Source organism: Acipenser ruthenus, chromosome 18, assembly GCF_902713425.1.
Source record: "Acipenser ruthenus chromosome 18, fAciRut3.2 maternal haplotype, whole genome shotgun sequence".
NCBI classification, from domain to species: Eukaryota; Metazoa; Chordata; class Actinopteri; order Acipenseriformes; family Acipenseridae; genus Acipenser; species Acipenser ruthenus.
In genome coordinates this window covers 7,363,689-7,389,787 of record NC_081206.1, presented here as the reverse complement: position 1 = coordinate 7,389,787, position 26,099 = coordinate 7,363,689, and the positions used below count along the sequence as shown (strand labels likewise).

At 36.8% G+C, this 26,099-nt stretch overlaps 1 protein-coding gene across 3 annotated transcripts in view; it reads left to right on the top strand.

The window, feature by feature from the left end:
- LOC117423377 (TOX high mobility group box family member 2-like) overlaps positions 1-26,099 on the top strand; it is a 96,447-nt gene that overhangs the window by 55,171 nt on the left and 15,177 nt on the right. For 2 of the 3 annotated variants that reach the window (XM_058991069.1, XM_058991068.1), the window contains 2 exons: positions 8,830-9,063; positions 21,077-21,319. In XM_058991069.1, the coding sequence (XP_058847052.1) occupies positions 8,830-9,063; positions 21,077-21,319 (477 nt within the window). The remainder of the gene's footprint in view (positions 1-8,829; positions 9,064-21,076; positions 21,320-26,099) is intronic. The other variant, XM_058991070.1, reaches the window with a different exon arrangement.

Sequence of the window (26,099 nt, the reverse complement as noted above, 5' to 3'; positions counted from 1 at the left end):
AGCTTTGTCCATTGAAGAGGTGAAACTATATGTACTGCTACCCTTAAGTTATTAAAACAAATGTGTACCGTGTGCATATCTTCAATCCTCCCCCTCTCTTGTACACCCAGGGACAGTATAGAAAGCTTGCGGTTTGCTTGTGGTCTCTCGACATGCCAGAGCAATGCAGCTAAACCTTTTCAACAGCAAATGGCCTTGACAGAAAAACTCAAAGGGAGATCCCAGACTAAACTTGTAAAAAAAGGTTGACTGAGTTTGGCATGTTAATAGGGATGACTGCTTCAATCTATCTGTTTGACTGTCTCCATGTGTGTACATTTGAACTCTTGTATGGTTTGGGTACACAGATACATGTTTCCATACATGCTACGCCTAAAAGTTTGGAAGTAACAAATGATGCTGAGAACGACTGAATTTCTTGGTATCACTGAATCGATAATCAGCTCCTCTTTATTTTATTAAGGCAAGCTGTGTGACGGGTGCTGTGGAGCCCAACATTATCATTTCTGTATGGAATAATATATATTACAATAGTACTCTATAGTGTTTTGGCCACTACAACTGTAGTATATATATATATATTTTTTATGAGTTAAGCTTTAGACTACATTGCCTTACTCAATAGGCTGTTATATTTATACTCTGAAAAGGATGTCAGCATTGACCTTATCTTTTTATTAAGTTCTTGACATTCTGATACATAGCTAGTCTTCCTGGGACCTTGCCAATGTGTTTGTTCAGCCTTTTGATGTAATGAATGTCTTGCTTCGGAGTATTAGTGTATTTATAAAGGATCCTATCTCTCTCTGTCCATTCCTATGGTTATAAGCTTATAATGTCCCTGTTTCTGATCTAGGGAGTTCAAAAGCATCTTGCACTGTCACGTCATAGTGACTGAATGAGGGCAAGGTATGCGTTAAAGTGAAGCGGGACAAATGTGGAAGGGGAGCTGGCATGAGTGACAACTGATGTGATTTATTTAAGTGTCAGCACTTGCTTAATATGTAAACTGATCTGAGATCACAAAGGAAGTGTAAACTTGAAGCAGAAAAGGCTAGTTTATTAGTGAAATGACTGGCTTGAGAATAGGTACCACTACAACATGTGAAGATATGGAAATGCATCCCTCTGCTGTACTTGAATGGAGAGCAATATGGGTATCACCTAAATCAATGGTCACTGGCATCTTAAAATGTGCCTAATAAATCATCCTTTTAATTACACACTGATACAGTTGTAAAGCTACTCGTGATTACCCCTATGCTGCCAGACTGACAAAGACAACTGCCAAAGTAGCATACAAATAGACTTTACTGCACTTCACAGGGAAATAATAACTAAATAAGTAAAAACAAGGTTTAATTAAGTGTACCTCAGTTTGAACATGTTGGGGGAAAGTTGTTGTTGGTGTGTTCTTTTCTTTCTGCTGCATCAGTGATAGATGAAGTTTAAGTTTGTGTAAATTACTGTTGCATTGTAGAGAAGGTTATCAGATCCTGACACAGTAGAGAGGGTAATATCATTCTAAATAATGCAGTCCAGAGCAGTTTTTGCATGACTACCTTTTTGCTTTACCTCAAAAGTGTAATAATTCAGTAATAACTTAGAAAATGTAATACTTTTTGGTTTGCATTATATGTCAAAGTTCAGGTCAGACTTCAAATTAATTAAAAACATTAAAAAATCTTTCAAATATTTTGACTGTATTTCGTTCCACTCCAGTGTGCAGCAATAATGACCACTTAGCACTGTTGTACTGCAGTGCACATCCTTTTTTTTAAGTTGAATCCAAGTGTCATTTGGCTGGGAAGGTTGTATTTATTATTTGATAAAGCCCCATGTAACTCAGTATGGTGTACAATAGACGGTTTGTGTGGCACTGCAGTGGTGCCATTTCAAATTAGTCACGAAGGACAGCTGTGTCTTTACAAAATACATTAGTACACCACTCAGAACTCATAGCTCCCGGGGTTAAACACAAATTATATCATTTCTGTCATCCAATCAAATCAGACTCACCCTTTGACCCCAGAAATGAGTCAAATGTCTAATGAAATATGACATCTCACAAAGACCCTGATTTTAATCTCAGAGCTGACATCTGATCAAATGAAGGTGACCTTTTGACCTTGGAGATGAGTGAAGTATGTACAGTGGCTGAGCGAGGGAGAGAGATCACAATGGGATGTTGTTCAGAGGGGCTATTGTTGGTTTATCTCCTGGAAGAAAAGCTCTCGTTGGAAGAAAAAGGCTTTTAGAAAAACGGGAATGGATAAAGTGTGTGACATTTTGACTGCTGGCTGATGATGCAGTCTTGAAATCCATCTAATATTTATAAAGCGACAAAGAGGCAGAGCCCTTGGACTGAACCGCAAGATGGACTTGTAGAAGATTTTTTGCAAATGTGTTTTGAAGAAACTGACACCAGAACTAAACTGAAATCTGCTGAACCGGCATTCTACTGTAGGACTTCCTTTGGGACAAATGATACTCATGTGTTACCCTGGATACCGATGTATCAGAGGTTCCACCCCAATTCAGACCTGGAGAAGCAGGTCTCATCAATAGGGTTATGAACCCCCAAGTGTATTCAGTGTTTTGGCCACTACTGTATAAAACTTCAGTATTTTTTTTTTATATGGGTTAAGCTTTAGGCCACATTGCCTTACTCCATAGGTTGTTATATTTATACTCTGAAAAAGATGTCGGCATTGACCTTGTCATTTCATTAAGTTCTTGGCATTCTGATACTTAGCCAGTCTTCCTGGAACCTTGCCAATGTGTTCGTTCAGCCTTTTGATGTCATTAATGGCTTGCTTAGGAGTGACCATTTCAATAGATACCAGATTTCTTTAAGCAGTGTCTTAAAGTCTGCAGTGGCTTTATAATTATTTACAAGTGTTGGGACTTTTCAGATCCTTTGTTGCAAAAAGGAGAAAAAAATGTAACCGATACCAAAATTAAAATGTTCATACTAGAGAGTATTGTAACATGCTGTGTGTGCGATAACACATACAGTGTGAGTTCCGTTTGAGGTGCATGATAAAATGTATTCAAGCTGTTCATCCATAACTATTAAACACTCAATAGTGTTGAATTCAGAAATACTAAAAGAAACTCAAATTAAATGACAAATGTTTTGACTAGTCTTTTTCAATGTCTTTAAACATAAGCTATTCAACACGCAAGCTATAAAGTTTTGATGCAGACGGGCCCTGGGGCACATTGCAAAAACTATCCAATGACTTCCAGTTACAAAACAACATTGCCCCGGGTAGCAAACCTGCTAACCCACTCCAAACATACCCTTATCTAAACTCCCCAGCCCCTTCCCTTGAGCCACAAAAATAACCCAAACCCCTGCCAAACAGCCTGTACCTGACTCCCACTGGCATGAATAGGGTGCACTGAACCACCACATGCCCTGTCCGCACAGAACTGTGATGAACTTACCATTAATTACATCAAAAGGATGAGTTAGCATATGAGACCGCACATTCAATCCTTACATGAGGGATCCACAATACCCTACTAGGATAGGATTTTATTTCATTAAATAATGTAGTAATACAGTTGACGGAAAGGGCTTGTTAAGCAAGCATGTCCAATGAAGTCCTGCCCTGTGCTCATGTGGGAGGTAAAGTTTGAGCTGATTGGTCAATATTTGCCCCCGTCCTCACAATTAACGTGAGACCTTTAATGTGTTATGTCTGGCCTATAAGATAAATTATGGAAGCGTCTATTCTTTGTGGCAAATGTCAAGCAGATGAAAATAGATGAAGCACCAGAAACCATGTAAGATAAACTCATGTTTGAATCATCCATAACACTGAGTGTGGAAATTACAGATAACTAACTTCGACTTAGATTCAAGTCAGGGTGTGACTATAAATCATAATACGTCAACTGCTCAGAGAGAGAGATAAGTGCGTATTAGGTACAAAACAAATGAGTTGCTCTCCCTTAAACTGATGTTTGAATGCATGGGTTGTCTGCAGTGTTTTCTTTTTGTACAGCTCTACAGCAACTCACTAAACTCAGATGCTGTTAAATTGTCTCACTTTGTTACATTAGTGCAGCTAGGATTAAAGGATTTCATTTCATATTGGCACACGTTTTCAAATATGTTACTGCTTTTTGGTTATTGCATTTCCTGGTATTAAAAAGTGCATAATGCATTACAATACAATATAAAGTTCAGTTTACCACTATTATATTTTTACATAAGCCATACATGTCTGTCTGCTGTAGTCATTTGTCTTACTGTGTTGCATTTTGGATTGTAATGAGGCCGGTAAAAATAAATACTAGGGGTGCACTTAGGCGTGTGAACCAGCAATTTCTTCCCCCAGAAACAGAATTTGTTTATTTGTAATAGAAAATATGTAACAAACGCCTGGGATAGTTAATTGATCAATATATATATATATATATATATATATATATATATATATATATATATATAATATTATGCAAATAAGGGGTGTCCTTTAAAGAAATACTGTTACTAAACAAGAAAATGTACTGTATGCTGTTCTAGTGTTGTTACCCAAGAGACTGGTATCAATTTGAATTTGACATTTAAAGCAATCATCGCTAACATTAGTGCCGAACAGGAAGTGAGCGGTAGAGTGGAAGCTGATTATCTATGCTGCCTTCAAAATGGTGGACACTGCTATTGTCCAATAATAATTTGTCTTCTCCAGCAAATCATTCTTTAATAGCGACCTGAAAGACGCTTTTAAGTGTCTTAGCAAACCCCAAGATGTATATGTGTTTGATATTATATTTTATGTTTTTAACAACAGACAAAATGTCTACTGTATGATCTTGTGATGTTTCACGCAAACACTTATTATACACTGAATGAACATTAAAGAGAAAATATATCTCGAGCTGCACAAGTCAATTTCACTAAGTCAATGCATGCAGTCACAGAGCACCAATTGAGTATTATGCTGATTGCTTCAGCAGGCATTCCAATTCAGGTTGCATTGTCTGAATTTCTTCAACTGTATCTTGCCTCCAAAACGTTCCCTTGTACAAACCTTCACATGTACAAAATCTACCATGAGTCTTGGTTATTCCAGAACCCATTCTTTAGAATGCTGCTTGTCACATCTGTATTTCTGTGCAGTAAACACAAGCTGAGGTCAGTCCATAGGAGATGAAATTCAAGAACACGCAGTGAAACAGTAGCCGTAGCTTTTGACCAGAAAGGGTTATATATATATTTTTTTCTCTTCTTAACTAAAGATAAAAATGATTCATTGAAAAGACAAAGTTAACCGGAATGTTCTTGCTTTGTTCTTATAATAGCACCGTGCAAAGAAGCATATGAATTATTTACTTATTTAGAAATATTTAACCAGCGAAAGTCCTTGAGATTTACATCTCATCTTCAAGGTCGAGCTGGAAGACAGCAGCAGTTGCATTGTAATAAAACGCATATGGTATGACATCTAAAGAGAGCATTCAGGAGCCTCAGCAATCTAAACATTGCTATTTTACTCACAAATAATGCAAATACCACTAGGTCTGTCTTAATAAGCTTTGCCAACAGTAGTTTATTGCATACTGTACATAGGCAACTGCCCACTCACTTGTCTCCAGGGCTATAATAAACTATGGGAAGGTTAGTCTTTTAGTTTCCTATAACACTATAGTTGGGAGCCATAGTTAAGTGCTGGTGGAATGGCATTATGTGGCAAATGGCAGCCACGACTACACCGATTTACAGCTGGTTCCACTGTAAAGAGATGCCTTATAAAGGGGGAGCTCTGTAATACTCAGTAGAGGAGTTATTTAGTCACTCTATGGAGCAGAAAGTACAGTATTGGGCCATTTGCCTATGTTAGGGTGTGATGTGGTTTTGTCTCCACCTCCATGAAACGTTATTGCAATACAGTATAGAATTGGTTCTTTGCACCATGCTGAAACAGAATTTAATTTTAGTTCAACATAGTGAAAGTACAGTTGTTTTAGCTACTGGGATTTGATGTGAGAATCTGTTATTTTGGCAGCCATATTTTAGGCCCTGTGCAAATCCCGGAAACTTTCTTTAAAATTCACGGTAGTGTCACGGGTAAGGTATCGTATTTCGCGGAATGTGCACAGAACTATTTTATAAATTATGTGTACAGGTTATTATTATTTTAAACATCAAATATAGAGATAAATGCACTGACATCATCAAAATCACAATCAAAGTTATTCAAGCATTTTACAATAGCTTGTGAAACTGTGTTATAATTAACAGCCTGTAGGTAAAGTGTATCTGCAAGGACAGCTTTCAGTTCTAGTACGTCAGGTGCATGTTCACCATTTAGGTCTTGCAAAACAAATACAATATGTAACCCATACTGATCTCATAGGCATCAGTCAGCTTGTCAGTGACCAATGACAAGCAACCAGACTGTTTTACCAATTCCATAATCCTCTGCTTGTGATACTCGGCAACGTTAGGTAAGTATTCATCTCTCAGCTGGGCTGATGAAGGAATCGCTCCACCATTTGCAACACTATGAAGAATTTACGTAATTTGATTGTCCAATTTTTCAAGAGGGATATTTCCGCCTTTCTCTTAAGGTGAATACTTGAATCTAAATGCTTATCAACAGCCGATTCTCTGTATTTTATTTCTTAAGAATATTGTAAAATTGGGCTCATTTCACAATTTCCGCACAGCCTGTGAAATTGCGATTTATACAGGGCCTTAGCCATATCATTAATTTAGACAAATCTTGACCAAGCACAAGCTTCTATTGTACCAAGTAAAATCCTGGCTCACATAAACAGCCTGCTAGGAAAATAGTAAATCTAACAATACAATTGTATTGTAAGCACTATGTAGTTGCTCCATTCCCAATGGAGATGGACAAGGAGCCACTTCACACAATGCTCCAAATGTTTACAACAGACAAATTAGTTTCCTTCCAACAATTATGAGGGAAATTGAATCTCAGGAAATGTTCGTGTTATCGTCCATTAGACCAAACAATAAGAATATCCTTGAAGGTTTACAAAAACATCTGTCTTCAAAGAACAGTCCCGAAAAATTAATCTCCCCTACCTCAGACAATGCAGAGGCACAGTAAATCAAACTAAAGCCAATCGAGTTTTCAATTGCTGTTTAACAGTCAGGATTTTTTTTTCGAAACTGAATTTTAAAGTGTTTCATTTTTCATTTTAAATTAAAGATTTAATTTTCAACAATATACCTGATAATTATTATTATTATTATTATTAGTTTATTTAGCAGACGCCTTTATCCAAGGCGACTTACAGAGACTAGGGTGTGTGAACTATGCATCAGCTGCAGAGTCACTTACAATTACGTCTCACCCGAAAGACGGAGCACAAGGAGGTTAAGTGACTTGCTCAGGGTCACACAATGAGTCAGTGGCTGAAGTGGGATTTGAACCGGGGACCTCCTGGTTACAAGCCCTTTTCTTTAACCACCGGACCACACAGCCTCCTATAATTAGTTAGCGAGGGTGCTTGAGAAGTCGCAAAATTATATATATATATTTAAAATTATATATATATAAATCAGATATAATACAACTGATACAAACTATCTGACACAGAGTCTTTCAGGGTTTGCTATATTTAAATGTATGCAATTGATTTGGCGCTCACTATCTTTTTACAGGGTGTCATTGCAATGCTAATCCAAATAGCAGCAGATCTCAATTCCATTGATCTCTCACAGACATTTAACCATATTATTAAGCATTTAGTTGAAATAAGAGGGTCAATAAATCACCTTTGAGGGAAACACCAGCAGGAGAAGATCATGGATAGAAGTACAAGAGCCTGCCGTAGACATATGGAATCATGTATTTGGTAATATGTGGTAAGGGGACGGTTTAAGAAATAACAAAATGAAACGTGAAGATGGTACAGCTCTGTACAAATGCATTCTGTTGGCACTATAAAAAATGAGCAAATGGCAAGACCTTTTTTGCAGTTTATTTGTTAAAAGTGTTTGTTTGCAAGATAAATGGCTGTTCTGGTGAAGAAGATGACAGGCTACACGAAGATGATATTGAATTGATTTCTGAAATGTTGCAGAACTGACTGTTTGATATATATCGCAAGACATGAATCATAAAAATTCTATTAAAAACCTCTTGAATGGCTGACACCAGAATATTATTTGTGATGATTAATTTGACTCAGTCATTATGAACGGAGTCAAGTCAGATTGCTTCTGACAAAATTGCTTTTCATTCCCCATTGAATACCTCCAGTATGCATTTTGAGAGTACAAAATCATATTCCTCTACACACCTCTGTCTTGGGGTGCTTTAAGATGATAATAGAGAAATACTGCTAAAAAAAAAAACTGTATACAAATTCCTCATGATATTTATCCTGTCATAATGCTTTCTTTCTTTCTTTCTTTCTTTCTTTCTTTCTTTCTTTCTTTGATCAACAAGTCTTTTTTTATATTTTTCAAACAATTGTATATATCTGAAAACCAATAAAAGCTGATTCGGTTACTTTTAGGTGTAATAAAAGCATTTAGAAAAAAAATGTTTTCAAAATATTTGTTGTGGTAAAGTTTAAATAAATTAAGTTAGTATTTATGAGAAAACATGCAGGAAACTAAGCAGTTAAGCCACATTGAAGACTACCTATACTATAGTTTACAAGAAAAATATGCTCTCCATGAATTCACTGTTTTTAATATTTCAGATAGTGAATAAGGCAGCACTGTTCTCTGTACTTTGCATATGTTTATTCGAATTGCCTGTGGTGTATTTTTCTCATGCAAGCAGTATCTTGGTGTAATTGAGAATTGCTGTTTTCTCTGTGTCTTAGAACTACTCTGGCCAGGGAGGAGGCGATGAAGACTATGAAATCCCTCCTATAACCCCTCCAAACCTTCCAGAGCACTCTCTTCTCCACTTGATGGATCCCGAGTCTGGCTACCACTCCCTGTGTCACTCCCTCCCACCCAACGGCTTGCTGAACCCATACTCCTACCCAGAGCTGCCAGCCATCATGATGGGGCTGGGGCAGGACGGACATCTGCTCTCCAGCCAAATGCCCTCTGTAAGTCACAATCTGCTTTCTGTTTGTGTACACATACACTGTAGTGCCTAGAACCCTTTTCTCACAAACATGAAACCTTCTCTAACCCATTCCTGATCTCACTCACGTGGCTGAGCTGTTTCAAATATGCTACGCCATAGTATAAGAAGTACAGCAATGACCTAAAGTTTTGCATCGCCCGATAGAATTAATTCATTTTGCTTCATAAAGTCGAATGAAACCTGCTGAATAATGTTAAGTTAACATATTGATGTCTCAATCCTAAAATTCTAGGTTATGCAAAACCTTTGGCCATAGCTGTAGAATATTATAACTGTATACTGCACAACTCGTATGCAACGCTCCTATATACAACATGCAGCAACTCCCAAATCTGTAAAAAATTCTTATTAAATTACGGTAACCTTTACAAAGGCCGTGAATCCACTTGAAGAATAAAACACGCCAACAAAAACTTGAAATGAGAAAAAAAAAATTACATAAGAAGTTTTTTTTTTAATCTTGTATGCAAGCCTTTGCTAAAAATATAATTAAGGTGTGCAATAATTTTTCCATGTCTTTATTTGTGACCTTATTGTAGTATCCTTACTATATACAGATGACATGTTTTGTTCCTGAATTACATTTGTCTTTTTCATTACCAGTCTGAGGAAGCAATCATTGTGCCCATTTTTCAGTTATTTCAAAGCAATATAAGAATACCAAAAACAATTCTGTTTAGACCTGGCCCTAATACACTAAGAGAGTGTCTGTGTGTTGTTCTCTAAACCTCCCCAGACACACTGTAGAACCCTGCACCAAGTTTAATCCTTCGCATGCATTGAAGTCGAAACACAGAGTAGAGCTAGGGCCAAAAGTTTGGCATCATCTATAATTTTAGTCATAATTTAAACAAAAAACTATATCAACATAATTTTGATTATTTATTTAACATCATCTAATTAAAGAAACTACTCATAATTCAGCAGGTTTAATTTGATTTTATGAAGCAAAATTAGTTAATTCTATAGGGTAATGCAAAACTTTCGGCCATAGCTGTGCATAGCATATTACATTGAAAAAAAAACAACAATCCATTAGACACCATCTGCCCTGCGCCCTGTTTTTATCAGGCTGGTACATCACACACACCCTGCAAGTGAAAGAGCCCGCTCAAAGTGATGAAAGAAAATATCAATTTTAAGGGTAACTTTAAACATAGATTTGTGTCTTTTCTTGGAGATGAGTGGGTTGAGTCGGGGGCTCATCTGTACTGACTCAGTCCATGTCAGCTCAATTCAATTCCAGATATGACTATCCAGCAGTAGAAATGGTTCGGACCAAGGCTAAATTTTTGTTTGAAAAGACAGTAGAACCACATAAGGTGTACTCTGGCTTTGTTTGACCAACATTGAGTATTAATGGAACTGCATTTCCATACATTTGCAGCTATGAGCACAGACTGCCTTTGATACATTTAATTCAACCACTGTTACTGTTTGTTTAATATTACATCGGTTTTCTTTTTCATTACAAAATTGGAAGAGTATTCATTGTAGGGGCAATCTTTCCCAGGGTCCTGGTGTGGTCTGTGAAAATTAAAGATCAGGAAAAACGCCAGGAAGCTCGGTCCTGCCTTGCTTATACAGGTTAAGAAAACAAAACTGTGTCTAATACTCAAAACTAGTCATGCTTTGGCTGGGACAAATATTCAAAAATTCAAACAAGCACTGCTTGAAATGTATTCTGTGGCAAAGATGACCGTGTTCTATATCTATAAATGTATCTAATATATATCATGCAAAGGAAAGCAATGCATCACTGAGGTATGATATAAATAACACATTCTATCCTTTCTTTCATAGTTCATTTGATGGGGGTGTTTATTTTACTGTTAAAAGATTTATTTTACTGTAACAGGAGTTATAATTTTACTGTAGTACAAATTATACTATGGTTTTCCAGCTAATTCAAAATGAAATAAATATTTTGTTTACATTTTGAAAGAATATTTGAACATGTAAAAACCAATTGTTTATCCCAGCAGCACCAATACATTTCCCCTTGTAAATGAGGTGTAGACATCCTTGCAAATATGATATTGCAGTATAAATCTCAAATAAATGAATCACAATTGTTGGTGTGCAGCTTTTGATTGAGGTAAGTGTTTATCACTGGAAGAACAGTGGATTTTGTGGTGGTAAAAGGTCTAGCAAATACTTTAAGTGATGGATTTTCTCTGCAGAAAAAATTCATAAAAAAAACTCAGGATGTACAGGAAGCGTCCATTAAGGCAGATTAAAAAACAATTCTGTTGCAAACAGATGCTTTGATGAAAACACATTTTGGAAATGTCCTGCGTGGATCAAAACTAAAAGCACACAATTAAATGCATTAGCAGAGTATTTATATATTTGAGGAGGCGATATTAAAACTAATTATTAAAAGGCCACCGTTTTCACAGAATTGCCGTATAGTTTCCTGTTTGCCGTGTTTTTGGACCTGCTTAGTTAAATAAATTAAAAAAAAACAGGCAGAAAATGTGTCCCTTCAGCTCCGCACGGACCCCACTAATGCAAAGGAAATTGCCTTTTTTCAGACATGCGACTATTTAGATTGAAACACATAATTACCAGCCTGTTCCTAATAGAAGGCCATTTCGAATCCATTAGGGCCTGTTGCACTTATTGTTTTGTGGTTTTCATCTCTTGTGGGATAAACATGATACCCGACTGCTCTAATGTACACAGCTTGCAGTGGAACCTGTTCAGCAATCTTCTGTCCCCTATGCTATATTCCTAAATGCCATGACATATCCCTGGGGGCTGGAAGGTGTTTGATATTGCATATGCATAATCAAGAAGAACATATTAAATAGATTAAAGCACATGCTTTAACCTTAACTTATAATCTTAATACGATCTGGTTCCCGGCAACATTATTTGTACTGGCAGAGTGTGTTATATGGTTGTTCTAAAGTTAAATATTAATACTGGAGGAAGCTATCCATATATGCTCTCTTCTGTAAAGAAGATATGTGTTGATAAACGGAAAATACTCTGTATTAAAGAGCTGCAAAGCATCTTCAGGGAGCAATGACATTAAACTTACTATACATACAAACCTGTTATTTTCACCCAAACTGCACAAGATTACATTAAGATTACAGATCTGTTGTATAAAGGGAAAGCCTACATATGATGTAATAAATTAATAAGAGCTCCATGTTGGCTTTCCTTGTGCCGAATTTCATTATTTCTAGTGCAGTCCCTCCTGTACATTACCGATGTAACTGCAAAGAAATACACAGTGCCTAATGTAGCGCCGTTAAGAGAATGCTGTGATTTATAGACCATGTGGTTGTAGATTTATACATTTTGTTTGAAATTGAGTTAAGGATTGTGGAAAATGACAAAAACGCAGCATATTTTTTCATTTATTTTTTTGTTAAAAGCTAAAACTTGTTAAAATGATCATTGTTCTGGTGCTTGATGAGGGAGGGGGAATAAAAACACGCCTGGAAGCATTTTTATTGGGGGGGGACTTCATAACAAATGAATATATTTTGCTACTACAAGAGAGAGAAAGAAAAAAAAGCAACTCTGTTTTTTTTTTGTGTAATAGGCCAGTAAAATCTCTCTCCGAAAGAGAACTCTGTTTTTTAAACAGCTTTCTTTTCACCTTTGCAATTATTTATTTTCAAATAGTCCTTCAGGGTAATGTTCCATTTTCTTATTTCACACCCCCTTTTCTCATAAATGAACCGGCATCGCTATAAATCATAGCACAAACAGAGACTTGCACAAACCCTGAAAGGTCTAAAGATTTATGTAACACATTCATGTTTTCCACTTTCTCATTTTAGTACTCCTCTGGTAAAGCCAGGCTAATAAAAGCTGCTATTAATATTTCTTGTTGCTTAGCAACCAGAGGCAGCGTGTAATAGCTTTCTCTGGAAAAATAGATGACTGATAAGGAAAAATTCAATTCTTTTATTATCTCTAGGGAAAAGGGGCCTTATTTCTCCCGCAATATGATATAAAAATGTGTAGCTAAAATATTTTAAAGAAATGGAAGTTATTTTCAATTTCATTATGTCAAAGGGACTTTTCATTCCTCTTGTAGAACCTATCTTCTTTTTTAATAACGTCAATTAGCTTTAAGATTAGGCAAATAAAAGGATAAGATATTGGATAAAAACATTTTTTTTAATCATGTACGGCAGTCGGTGGTAGGCAATAACATGTAAGCTGATGAGATCAGAATATTGTGTGATTGGAGAGAAAGTGTGTATTGTTGTAATCCTAATGAAATAACATTGGCAAGTGTATAGTATCGATACTGTATGTATTGTTTGTGGTAGAGAAAAGGACAACCCTCCCAGGATAATATATAATAATATATATATTATTTTTTTTATATATAGCGCCTTTCATAGTACCATTAGTAACATTATCAGGTACTGTACTATAGCAACCCATTAATAGCTTTCAAATAAAAAATATACTAGTATCGTTCATGAAATGTATAGTTTTCTATAATGTACTATAGTATTTACTGTATATGTTATAGGAAACTAGTATTTTTTTACATGGGTTAGCAGAACACAGGTCCATTGCTGTTAGCAGCAACCATTTCATGTGGCTGCTATCCGCCTCTTCCTTTTATGAACTGTACTGGGAAACCTCTACAATCTATATTATATCTGTGTTCCTGGCACTGTGTGTTAGATCCCAACAAGATTAAATCCCAGGAAAATCCAAATACAAGCCCGACTCTAAGAGACAAGATGTATGGTTCCCAGGGACAATGTTATGATGATAGAGGATTGTATACTACATTTTGCCAAAGGCTTTTTTTCTGCTTATCACTCGATAAACCCCTCTCTGTACTGGATTGTACAGTTTCACAGACTATTCTTTCACTAAAGCTGATTCAGCCCTCCAACTGGCCTAGGAGTTTTGGCTTTGAACCTCACCACATGTCATCGTTGAAGATCAAATAGTACAGCAGAGGTTTCGGAGTCAGTAGTGTTTTTAATGATGTGGTCTTTGCTTACATACAGTCAGTTAATCAATAATGGAATACTGACGGCTTTCTGTGGTCTTAAACTTTGACAGACGAAACAAATTCAAGAAGAAAGTACATTACAGTATGTGTTAACTATGCTTTTATCAGTAAGCTTTTATAAGAGAACCAACACACACAAATATAATTTGATTCCAAAATTCCTGTCTTGTATTAACTGCAATATATTATAAGTTAGTGCCAGCTGCCTATACCTGTTTCTCTGGGGCATATGAACCCCAGAGTTAGTTCATTCTGGGCTGCTACTGTGTGAAGAGCCCGACTATGCGTCGTATTCTGTGTGAATTTTGCTGTTTTATGCCAGGTAAACAGCTTCGCTGTCCTGCACGTTAGTCAGTGAACCTGTATAAATGTATAGTAAGTGCTCGGAAGAGCTAGGTGTTTATTTAGTTTTGTTTGTCTTTGATTATTTTGTTACTCCCCTGCAGTCAGACTGACCCCTCTAGAGGAAGGGAGGTGAAGTACAGGATATAAGGCTCTCTGCATTCTCAGGTTTACATTATAGCCATGACTGACTTTATTACAACATATATATATTGTTTTTAAAATAACCTGCCAAAAGGTTACGACACAAATGATTTTGTACAAGAAACGAATACCAGGCGCAACCAGTGATTAGCTGTCAGAATGCAGGAGTCTTGTAAACTGTTTATTATTAAGCAATGTTACTTTATTATTGAACAGAGAAGATTAGTTCAGAGATCGTAGATCCCATCAAAGTTTTCGTACACTGTGTTGTATGTGCTCCGTGCGCTGCCATTGCTGGTAGTGTCACGTGAGCTGTTCAGTGTGTTGATGTATAAATAAATCCTGTTCGCCTGCTAGGGGGCGAATCAACCGTCTCGCTCTCCTGCCTGTCACTCAGCAGCGAATGCACGCATCCGCACGGCCAACGGCTACCCTGTCTCAAGCATTAATACCCTGTATCTTTCTAAACAAGGGAGTTCCCTAATAAAAGCTGAGTCTCAAACAATAATTGTGTTTATTAATTGTCACAGCTGTATAGAATGGTATTTAAAACAGGATTCATTTATCTGACTTTTTACATATCCGCCCTTACTCTGGTCCCACCGCAGTTGGATACTCTGATTGTCAGTATGATGAAATATTACCTCACAAAGAAGTATTTACTGGAACAGAATAATCTTAATGTCAAAAACAAGCTGCCAAATCCATCTTCTGTTGCCTTAAGCACTACTAGATTTTAATTGCACACCTGCCCTTGAACAAAATAGGCATTAAAGAAAATTGTACTGGTTCCATATAAATCAGAAGTATGGTACAGGTAAAATGTTATTTTTTAAATGGGATTTTTCATCTAACAGGGATAAACTATATGCTTGGCAATGGCATTTTTAACTTCAAAGAATAATGGGACACCTTTTTCTTGCAAATGAACGATGGGACATTTTTTTTCCATTTTGCAAAGGTGAAAAACATCTTGCTTTATTTAATAGGTTAGTATAAGGTTAATAGGTTAGTATAAATAGAAGTCAGCGAAGTGGAATGTTTAAGGAATGAACATTAAAAACAAATCAGTATTCATTTATTTTAATGAATATTCATGACGTGCTCATTTAAATTACCTTTGGCAACTGTTGTTAAGACTAATGAATAATTTAAAACAGCATGGCCGAAGAGATTTGAACACTGTATTTGCTGGTTGCCAGGGATTAGAAGCAGAGAATAAACAATTAAATCTGGATAACTGGTTATTAATTTAAAGGAAAAGAATGGGGCTCCCACTTTAGTGAAGAACCTGGTATGCGATTCTTAACGGTGAATAATACAAAAAATGCTAAAACTGAAGCTGATCCGTGCTAATTAATACAAAGTATGTTGTATAATATTTTGTACATGAGTGTACATATGATTATATTATTCCCCTGGATGTCACACACAGCTTCCTCACAAAAATGTTTGCACTACAAAAGGGCAAGGCCTGGTTGCTGTGGCGATCCTTTGTAACCAGATAGGATTTACCTACTGTAAGGCTCATGAAGCTGTTGAGGGATTTGTCTTTAGTCTCACACTTGCTGGTTGTAACAATATTTAGTTTGTTTTATTGGAATCAAAGCAGTTATACAGTATTTACTCTCTATGTGTGACAGGGTGAGTAGTCCCCTGTCATTGGTGTATATGGTGTGTTGGTGTTTTGGTGGCAGTTTGGCAGAGATAGGGTTAAACCCCTATCGCAAAATAATGTCTCTGATTTTTTCCATTCCGGACATGTGAGAATGTGTTGTCAACTGGGAAATGATTGATTTGCCAATCAACAATTCGATCAATTATGAAATTAACTATTGGTTATAAAAGGTGGCAGTACTGTATAGGAGGGGAAGTAAGGATATGAGCATTCCAGATATGACTTGGGATGGATTTCCAAAGGCAAGGAGCATAACAACTAAAGGCCCTTGCCTTACATTTGAAAATGTAAACAAACTGAACTAGCAATTGAATGGGCGGTTCTGATAGCTCAATGTAGGACAGATGTACTAAGCAGACAGTGAAATTCAATTCCAGTTTAAATTCAAATTGAACTTGTGAGAAACCGCAGCTTTAAGTTAGTGAGTTTATGCTAATGAATTACCCACTCTGAACTTAATTCACTGCTACATAACTGGAAGCGGTACTACAATAAAGTTCTGGATATAATATAGTTGTCCAGGATATAAAGCCCTCCTGTTGTATGTATTGTGTTGTCGGTCAAAGGAACTGTTTGTAGGTCAAAATCTCATTCAACAAATCCTGTGTAATTACAATCATAAATAGATACCAAAAACCATACCATACCAGATACCATACCAGATCTGACAAACTCAACACAAAACTGACACATAAAATCATCAATATACCAGCTTACACAAGCGTTGTGTGTTAGGTACAGCCTCGCCTGACCATTCAAGAGCCCTCTAATTAAGTGATGCTGCTTGGTGGGAGGACGCTGTTGCAGCGTTTTAATAGGAAAAATGCAATACTATTCACGTTCCTGTGCTTCTGGTCTCCTTAAGCTGCTGGGGGAATTATTGCAAATTACATTGGTGGATTTTATGATGTTTTCACCCTGGTGTTAAATTGCGACAGAAACATAACATTGGAATTCACAGAGTGTGTCAGTACTTATGGGCCTGAAATTCTCACCTATAATTTATTTGTATAAGAGCAATTGTATGTACAACATCAAAAGCCATGTTAATATACAAGATATGTTCAACATAAGTGTCTTCAAGTATGTTTAATCGGCATACATGTTCCAAATGGGTCTTTAATATTCAAATGTAGTAATTTGAAAGATGTCTCAAATCTCAGTTGTACATGTAGTTCATGTGAATATACAGTGGTTGTAGAGTTAGATTGTTATATATTTAATCACACTGACTATTTTGGAATAGCAACATATTCTCCTATCAGAAGAAGGTTTTCTTGATCAGTTACAAGGGCTGAAGAAGCTGAATTTCCCACTTAAACAAAGCTCAGGGCTCAGGATTTTGCACTGGAGGAGGCAGTGTATGCCTACCTAAAACATGTTTGCTGTTCCTTTGAGGGATCAGCGTTCTGAGTCCTCAACACAGCAATAATTAAAGCTGTCATGGCTGGGAGCCTGCAGGGATAATGTTCTATTATTATAGTCATTTGTTTCAATTAAACGCTCTGTGATTTTACAATAGCAACTGTGAACCTGTGTGAGTAAGCTATTACTCTCAACAAGATGTCTCCAATTCGAAAAGTAAATACCTCTGTTTTATTGGGCTTCTGTGGACTGTGGAAACTGGTTCACACAAAAAGCAGTTCTGGGTGCATTTAGTGAAGATATTGGTAGGCAACTGGATCAGGCTGGCATGTGGCAAATCTACATGTTTTACTTGAAAGGGTCCAGCTCATTTGAATTGCAAATTTAGTAACAAGTGTATTGGAGGGCAGACTTATCAGTAGCGGTGATCATATTTTGCATGTGCATTTTTTTTAAGTACTGGTGAGAAAAGCTGTGATTTTTGTTTCCTCAATCTGGCTGTACGGTATTGTCTTTTTTGCTATTAAATATCAATGGAATAGTTCAGAGTGGTGTGACCATTATTTTAATGTTAGTAACTGGAAAATAATGTATCCAACATAGTATAGCATTATAGCCATCATAGTATAGCATTACTGATCTTACTGCTTCAAAAAGCTGTCAGTTGCAAAGTGTCAAGTGCTCCAGGCTATTGTAACTGAGGCGAAAAACGTTTCCCTGCTAAGGTCAATAGAGTCCTAGAAATGGAAGTGAGACGTGCAAGAGCCCAAGAACAAATGATGCCCTATGAATTGAGAAGAACAATGTAAAGGCAGTTATTTACCCTAAAGTCTTTGACTGTGTAGAACATAGACTGTTTCAATATGTTATACCTGTTTTGTTTTATTTAAAAGGAAAAAAAAAATCACAAACCAGTAGTCTTAATGTTTTGGCTAGTTCCACTGTTTCTACAGTTTTATTGGACCTTGTTAAGAAAGACTGATCGATGACGTATATGAACTGAATGAAGTGGGGTGCACAGATTACTTAGGCTACATATGACAATACTGCTTCATAATTACTGCAATCTTCATACCATGCTTATTGTGCGGCCAAATCATGCAGCTTTAAGAAATATAGTAGAAAATACAGCTATAAAAACTGCTATAAAATACACCATTACACATCATCACACACGGAGTGATAGACAGCTCTATAAACCATTCCTAGTGAGACATTTTTCAAACGTTTGTATTTTGTAATATATTGTGGGAATTCATTTAACAAAAAACCTTTTGTATAAGTATTACTGTAGCTATAAAATAAAATATAATCCGAGTAACAGATGCTGGCATTGCAGGAGGCTGAAAATAAGCTTTCTTCGACATACACCTTTGTGACATGAAAGTACGTGAAAGTGCAGCTTTAGCAGCACAACTAAACCAAGTTGCCCAGACAAGAGCTTCCAGTTCCATGACGACAACTTAAAGAATTAGCATACAGTACCTACGGCAACCTTTATGATACCCTTTCAGAATGTTTAGACATCAGCACATCATACACGTTATCTTAAACCAAACAATATATATATATATATATATATATATATATATATATATATATATATATATATATATATATATACACAGTAAAGTAAGCTTGATTTTTGTATTTTTTTTTTAGCTGTAAAAGTAATGCGTCTGAATAAAAATATGATGCTAAATACAAAATAAATAGGCAAATTGAAAACAATTTCAAAGAATGTGTGGCATGCATATATTATAAAAAATGGTAAGGAATGCAAGGCACTGCTTAACATCAGAAGAAAGGAACAGTCTTTGTGGACAATGACCTCACAAGAAGGACAACACGTTATTCATCCATTCTCTATCTCTTTCAGTCAGAAAGACCAGCTACCTCAATCCCTGAAAACAGCTCATTATTTGAAAAATGTCCCTTTTCAGTCATACCTGGTCTTATATTTTTAAAGCAGTTTCTCTCATCTGTATTTATGTTGTTTATGAAAAACATAGCGAGCTCAGATTAAAGGGTGAATGTTCCACCCTGAGGCTGTTGCTATGGAAATAGCCAGGCTCTTGCAATGATAGCCCATTCATGTTTGATTAATTGGTTTTTCAATGCTTCTTGGGTTGTAGAGTCCCTTAAAGGGCAAACTCCACACAAAATGGAAGATTTATGGAAAATGTTCTTCAGCCACTTCAAAATGGTTTGAGCAGTGTTATTTTTAATTAATATGTAAATGGTGTTGTCATTTTATTTTATTTTATTGTATTGGTTCTTTGTTTCTTTTTTTGTTTTGTTTTTTCCATGGCTGATGATTTGAAATGCGGAAGGAACGCCTTTGTGAAAATACCTTTTGTACTCAACCTTAGAAAAAAAACAAAACTGTAATCTGTCGTAAGTGTACTAGGAATAACAACAGCATTCAGCTTACATATGATATACTATATTTTATCCAGGCAACCCATTGGGGCCAATTAAAATGGTTTTACTGGCAGGGCTGCATTAAAGATGCTTTGCCACTGTTTATTAAGATCTGATCTGCTGGGACCTTCTGACTTGATCTTGTTAGCACAATGTTAATCTAATTAGAGTTTTTACTTATTAATGTTTCACTAGAGTAATGAGTCTGGGAGAGACAAACTTTGTGATTTGTGCTGAAGAGGCAGGTAAGGCTTGCTTCTGTGGACATGACGATTGTGAGCAGGCTTTTTGAATTTAGAACCTCATATCAGAACTTTAGTCAGAAAACTTACCAGGTTGTTTGTCCACAAATATAGCCAACAGTTCCACCAAGAATTCCACGACTGAGCAGATAACCTACCAATTTGAGTAGGAATGTGATATGTAGCAGTACACAAGCCGAGAATCGATTGATATGCTTATCATATACATACAGTACAGTTATCTCTTCGGGTATAAAACTCTTGTGAGTGAGCTAGACTGGAGAGCTGTCGCCCTCGGTGTAAAATACTTCTAAAATTGAGAAGAAAACATGCAAGTGTTTGTTGACAATATACATTTTGTTTCACCCCCAGTCTCCTTTCCCCTGGTAAAATAACATTTCCATATGTTGTTGCTTGTGTTAGAAAAAGACTGTTTGGCTGATTTACAATAAACATAATGAGGAGATATTCTTGCATGGTGGTGCTTTAAAGTCCCCTGTTGTCCTCTAGCTGTAGTCACACATTCTGTGATGACGCCCTTGCGTGGTGTGGAGGTCATGGTGGCCAGTTATGAGATGGAATATTAAGCAGCTGTACTTGGTAAGAGGTGGGGAAGCTGGGTCAAATTCTAAGGGACTGGATTTGTAGGGGAGTCTTCAACTCTGTCTGCCCACCCTCCTGGCGACAGGGTGAGGAAAGGAGATAAAAAAAAAAAAAAAACAATTTGGGAATAAAAAATGTAAAAAGTGCATCTTCTTTTCTCACCCAGATCCAGGAGATGGCTCACCATGACGGCTCTCATTATGACTCCAGTCACCACATCCCTCTGATAAACAGATCACCTAGGACACTGTCACATCACATGACCGCTCTGAGCCAATCCCAGCTGAACTCTCAGGTTGGCCTGCGAAATTCTGTTGGCCACGGTTCCCCCTCACCTCCAGGAAGTAAATCGGCCACACCCTCCCCTTCCAGCTCCGCCCAGGAAGAGGAAGCAGATTCCCATTCCAAGGTACTGGTGGAACCTTCACTTATATTTGACGATGGGGAAATACTGTAGCAAGACAATTAGACACGTCCAGAGCAGAACTAGGCAATTATACCTGCAGCAGTAGGATAGTTCAGCGACCCAAGGCAATAGCAACACTGCATAACAAAAGGTCTATTGTCTTGAATGCCCACTGAGGAGAGTATTATTGCTACCGTAAACTGTAAGGTGTACCATGTTTTAAAGAACACAGTCTGTATTGATTCTGTAATGCACATATCCACTTTATATATCTACAAATGGGCCAGTAAAAATAAATCAAATCTGTTGATCAGAGGCTATGGGTTCAGATTCTCTCAAGGTTTTTGCTTTTTAGTATTCATGTGTGATTGTGAATATTAAAAAGTGCAAATCAAACTGCTCTCTGCAAAATATCGAAAAGATCTAAAAATGTATTCTCTTTTGTGATAGGGACATTTTGAGCTTGAAAAAAAAATGTGTACACCTAAAACACAATGGGCTTGATTGTGTGCATCGCTTTGAAATCAAGCCATTTGTTTTAACCTCCTTAGGTTTTTTGTTTACTTGAAACAGTCAAGTTTTTGCTTGTTTTATAGTTATAACTGTTACCTTTCAAATAATATACAATCATCGACAATATAGAAGCCAGTTAATATTTATTTTGCAAAACTGTTTTATTACATAACAAGGTGAGAAAGGAATATATGGCATAACTGAGGATAGAAGCTACTGGTTACAGTCTGATTGCTTTGCCAGTTCAGCTATCAGATCATGTTTTTCAAAGTCACCATCAGTACATTTTATTTCTCTGTAACTGCTATGAACACAGTGATTTTAATGGCAAAATATTAATAAAGATGCTGATATCATGGGCTTTAAATAACAACAAACTAATTCAAGCTATTTTACACAGGATTTTAAGTGTTTAGACAATCTTAAATTTGATATAAGCACCATCCTTTTTTAAACAGAATAAAATTGCCTGATCCTGGTTTGTATTATAATCAGCCAGTCGACTAGTGAAGACATTTCTCAGTAGTCTTCACCAACCAAGGGAGTCTTCAAAATAATAAGACCACCTTAAGAAATAATGAATACATCATTAAAAAGTCAACACCATCTTAAAATCATTTACCACCGTTGTAAATGTCTCTATGAGTTATATAAACGGCAGCTTTTGTATGAGAGAAATAAATAAGCTTTACCACTGCATGTAAATAACAACCTAACTGCACATTTAGCTACATTATTACCTTCTGTTTGCATGCTGTGACTGCTTGTCAACTAATTAAAGTCCCTCCCATCAGTCAGGCTTGCGTTTTATGAAGGCAATCTGTTTTTAAGCATTGCCCAAAATAAGAAATGAACTTCTGTGTACAAAACAGTGAATTTGCTCTAATGTATGAGTTTCATTTGTTTATGTCCTATATGATTTAGATGTTGTATAAATCTTGCCAAAGCATTACATAATAATGATCAGTTTGCAAAATATTCCACCTCCACATTCTGGCCCTAGCTGATTGTAAAGGATCCCTATTTAAGTACCTGCAATGCGGTGAGCTAAAATCCTCTATTCCTACCCTTAAACACTGGATAGGGCTATGTGCACACTGACACCTAGTGTTCAGTCTGTGTCAGAGCTGTTATTTTGAAACAACTTCGTGTTGATCTGTTTTATAAAATTAAAGGTTACAAAAAAGCATTACCTCATCTCTCATTAGCCACTCACTGTTTTACTGTGAATAAAACTATTTTCCAGACTTTGTTATTTTCAGTTTGACCTGAAGCAGTGTAGTGGGTTTTTTGTTCTTGTTTTTTTAAAATATTTTGATTTACTGATAATCTGTTGCAGGAACACTGTAGCAGTAATATTTTAAACATGAACTTTAATTATGTAAAATAATAATCATCAGTATGAGCAGGACGTGTTCGCATTGATCATTAATTTAAATACATTTTTATGTAAATTAATACAATTAGGCTCAAAAACTCAATCCATTATGCTAGAAAACAAACCACCCTGTCTTCTAAATATTGTATATTGAGAATGTATGTTTGTTGCTGGTATAAATTCACTTACAAAAGAGCAGGAGCTTTACAATTAACGCATATGTTCTCTATGCAATCGGACAGTGAATAGGAAACTGTGGGGCCAGTAGGGGTTCCACAGGCAGAGACCCCAGTGAAAGCATCACAGTGTTGAGACAGGATAAACGGTCTTCACCTGCTTGCATAGACTGGAACACAAAAAGACCGACAGCCAAACAGTGTTTGTGAGAATGTTGTTATGCTGCAAGGTGAAAAATCATTTTAAAGCCTAACATATTTTTCTCTTCTCAGCCACTCCTCTTAAAGACATAATCGCAAGCTGCTTTCAGTCTATACTGTAGGTCGATTGTGTTATCAAAATCCTTTTTTGTGGTAAAATCTGCTGTATTGCATTTTATACAGTGTGACGTTTTCTATCACCAACGTTATTTTCCCTTATAAACAGGAGGTTTTGCCTTCTGGGTAAGTTGTCATGGTTGTCAAGTTGAATCAGAACTTTTCATGGGTTGGCGTGGCATTCTAAACTGCAAATTGGTGTCTTGGTGGAAAGAGAATGCATTGTAAGGATGAGGGCAAAACAATATTTATTTTTGATGAGTGACGCTGCGAAGGAGATGCCAGCTGTATGCCCCATTAAAACACGTTACAGATTTGGTATTCTTTGGAGAGACATGGGGAATCACAATTAAGCACACAAATTGGAAAGGCTGTCAGTCCCAATGGTGATGCACAGCCTTAAAGTTTAGGATACTTTGCAACCCTCGTACTGGGTTGTCACTATGGGTAGAAGAAACAATGCTGTCTGTCTCAACACTGTGTTACAGGATTTATGTAATTCTTCTTCCAAAATATTCTTGGCATGCTGTCAGCCATTAGTTCTGTTGTACAGCTAATAGATGTGAATGCACATTAAAAAACTAGGACACTAGGTTTTTTTTTAGCAGCTCTGTAAAATGGAGCTACTTTGGAAATTGGCCAAACAGTCTTCTTTCTACATGTGTGCACTTTGACAGGCCCACATGTGGGATGTACCTGAACTACAGGGTAATTTGCCAGGCCACTATATCTTATCACCTGTTTTCTTTTACCCTGTTAAATAATGGAATGTTTTTTTCTTTTTATAATCTAGCGGCACTTGAGAATTGAAACAGATTTAAAAGCGCATAGCAACTCATGTAGCACTGATTTGAATGAAAAGTAAAAGTCAGCAAAATCCGAATTGCATTAAGCAGTCGATTTTACACTAAATATTTGATTTTATTTTTCTGGGAATTGATTGCGTGCCAGTTTAGATCTGCATCGCACCAAAAGAAATAACAAAACTCAAACAGTTCACCAAAAAACCATGCACTGCACCTCATAGTCTACAATAGTACATTTGTACAGGACAGCACCGTGCACTATGGCTGTCTTAATGTCCTGACTGAAGGAACAACCGCATTCAAAATAATGTCTGCCAAGCAAAACATATCATACAAAATCTATATTGAATCCTGTTTTAAATATGGAATTAATGTTGATTAGTTACATAAGTCCATACCTAATTGTATTTAAACTACTGATACAATTTCCATACTAAGACCAAATGCATTTCAAAATAAATGTATGCATTTTTTAATTCTGTAAGCATTATAAAGATCATGTATGATAGAGTGTGGTTCTGTTGTAGCATTAAGAAGATGTATTTGTTGAAATCCCACTTCACAGCACAAGCCCACTGAGATACAGTATCCTGTTCACAATAGGGTCCCTGGGGAGGAGTGGCGGAGCATACAAAAGGCATTAGATTACATTAAATTGCTGTCATCCTCATTTGATTTCCATTCATCTAATCAAGTCCAAGAAAAAAAAGGGTCTTGTTCTTAACATTATATTGTGTTTAATATTTAAAATAAGCACTGTGTGCCAGCTCCCTGAGTATACACACTGCTCAGCGTCAGAGTCTTAAGTTCCCTTTGTTGTGCAGAACACAAAATGAATGTTTATTAAGCTGAAGGAAGCCCCTGTCTACCCGTCGATGGCACACAGGCAAGGGGCTGTGTAAGATAGAACACTGATCCTGTGTGACCTCCAGTGCACATGCAATTGGGGTTACCGTCATTACCTTGTTTACAGTGCTCTTGTTTTTAGTTCAGTTTTGTCCTTGGAGAAGACATGACATCCCACACATAATCAGAAAAACATGGTATCAGTGGGACATTTACCATCAGTAACTGTCATCAGCAAGCAGGGATTATAACAGTGGGCAGTTCATGATGGCCAACCATGTGTTGTCTATTGTCTTGCCAGCCATAGACACCTTCAATAGGCAGGTACCTGTCTTAAGCAGGCACAAATATTTGGCTCCTTTGAGTTCATTCAGGGTTTGCCGTATCTGATTTACTTGTTTATTTGATGTAAACAAGTGAAATGTGGTTTCTATCACTGTTGCACTGAGGCCTCCATTGAGCCCCATTGTGTTGCCACGGTTCCCGAGGGAGATAGGGTTAAGCTGTTATGAAAGTGGCACTGCCTGTGTAAAGCTGAACCCCGCAGTGGATTGAGTCCATCAAGGATCACAGCCTCAGAAGCGTTAAATGGAGTGAATATAAACTGCTGGTCCGTGAGAGAAAGTGTTCAAATCTCCATCAGACTTCTCAAACCCAGCGTTCTCGTTGCTCAACAGTCAATTATCTCCCTGCATCCTGAATCCGCCATCAGAGGAACTAATAGTTGCGCATTTGCACAGCCTCAC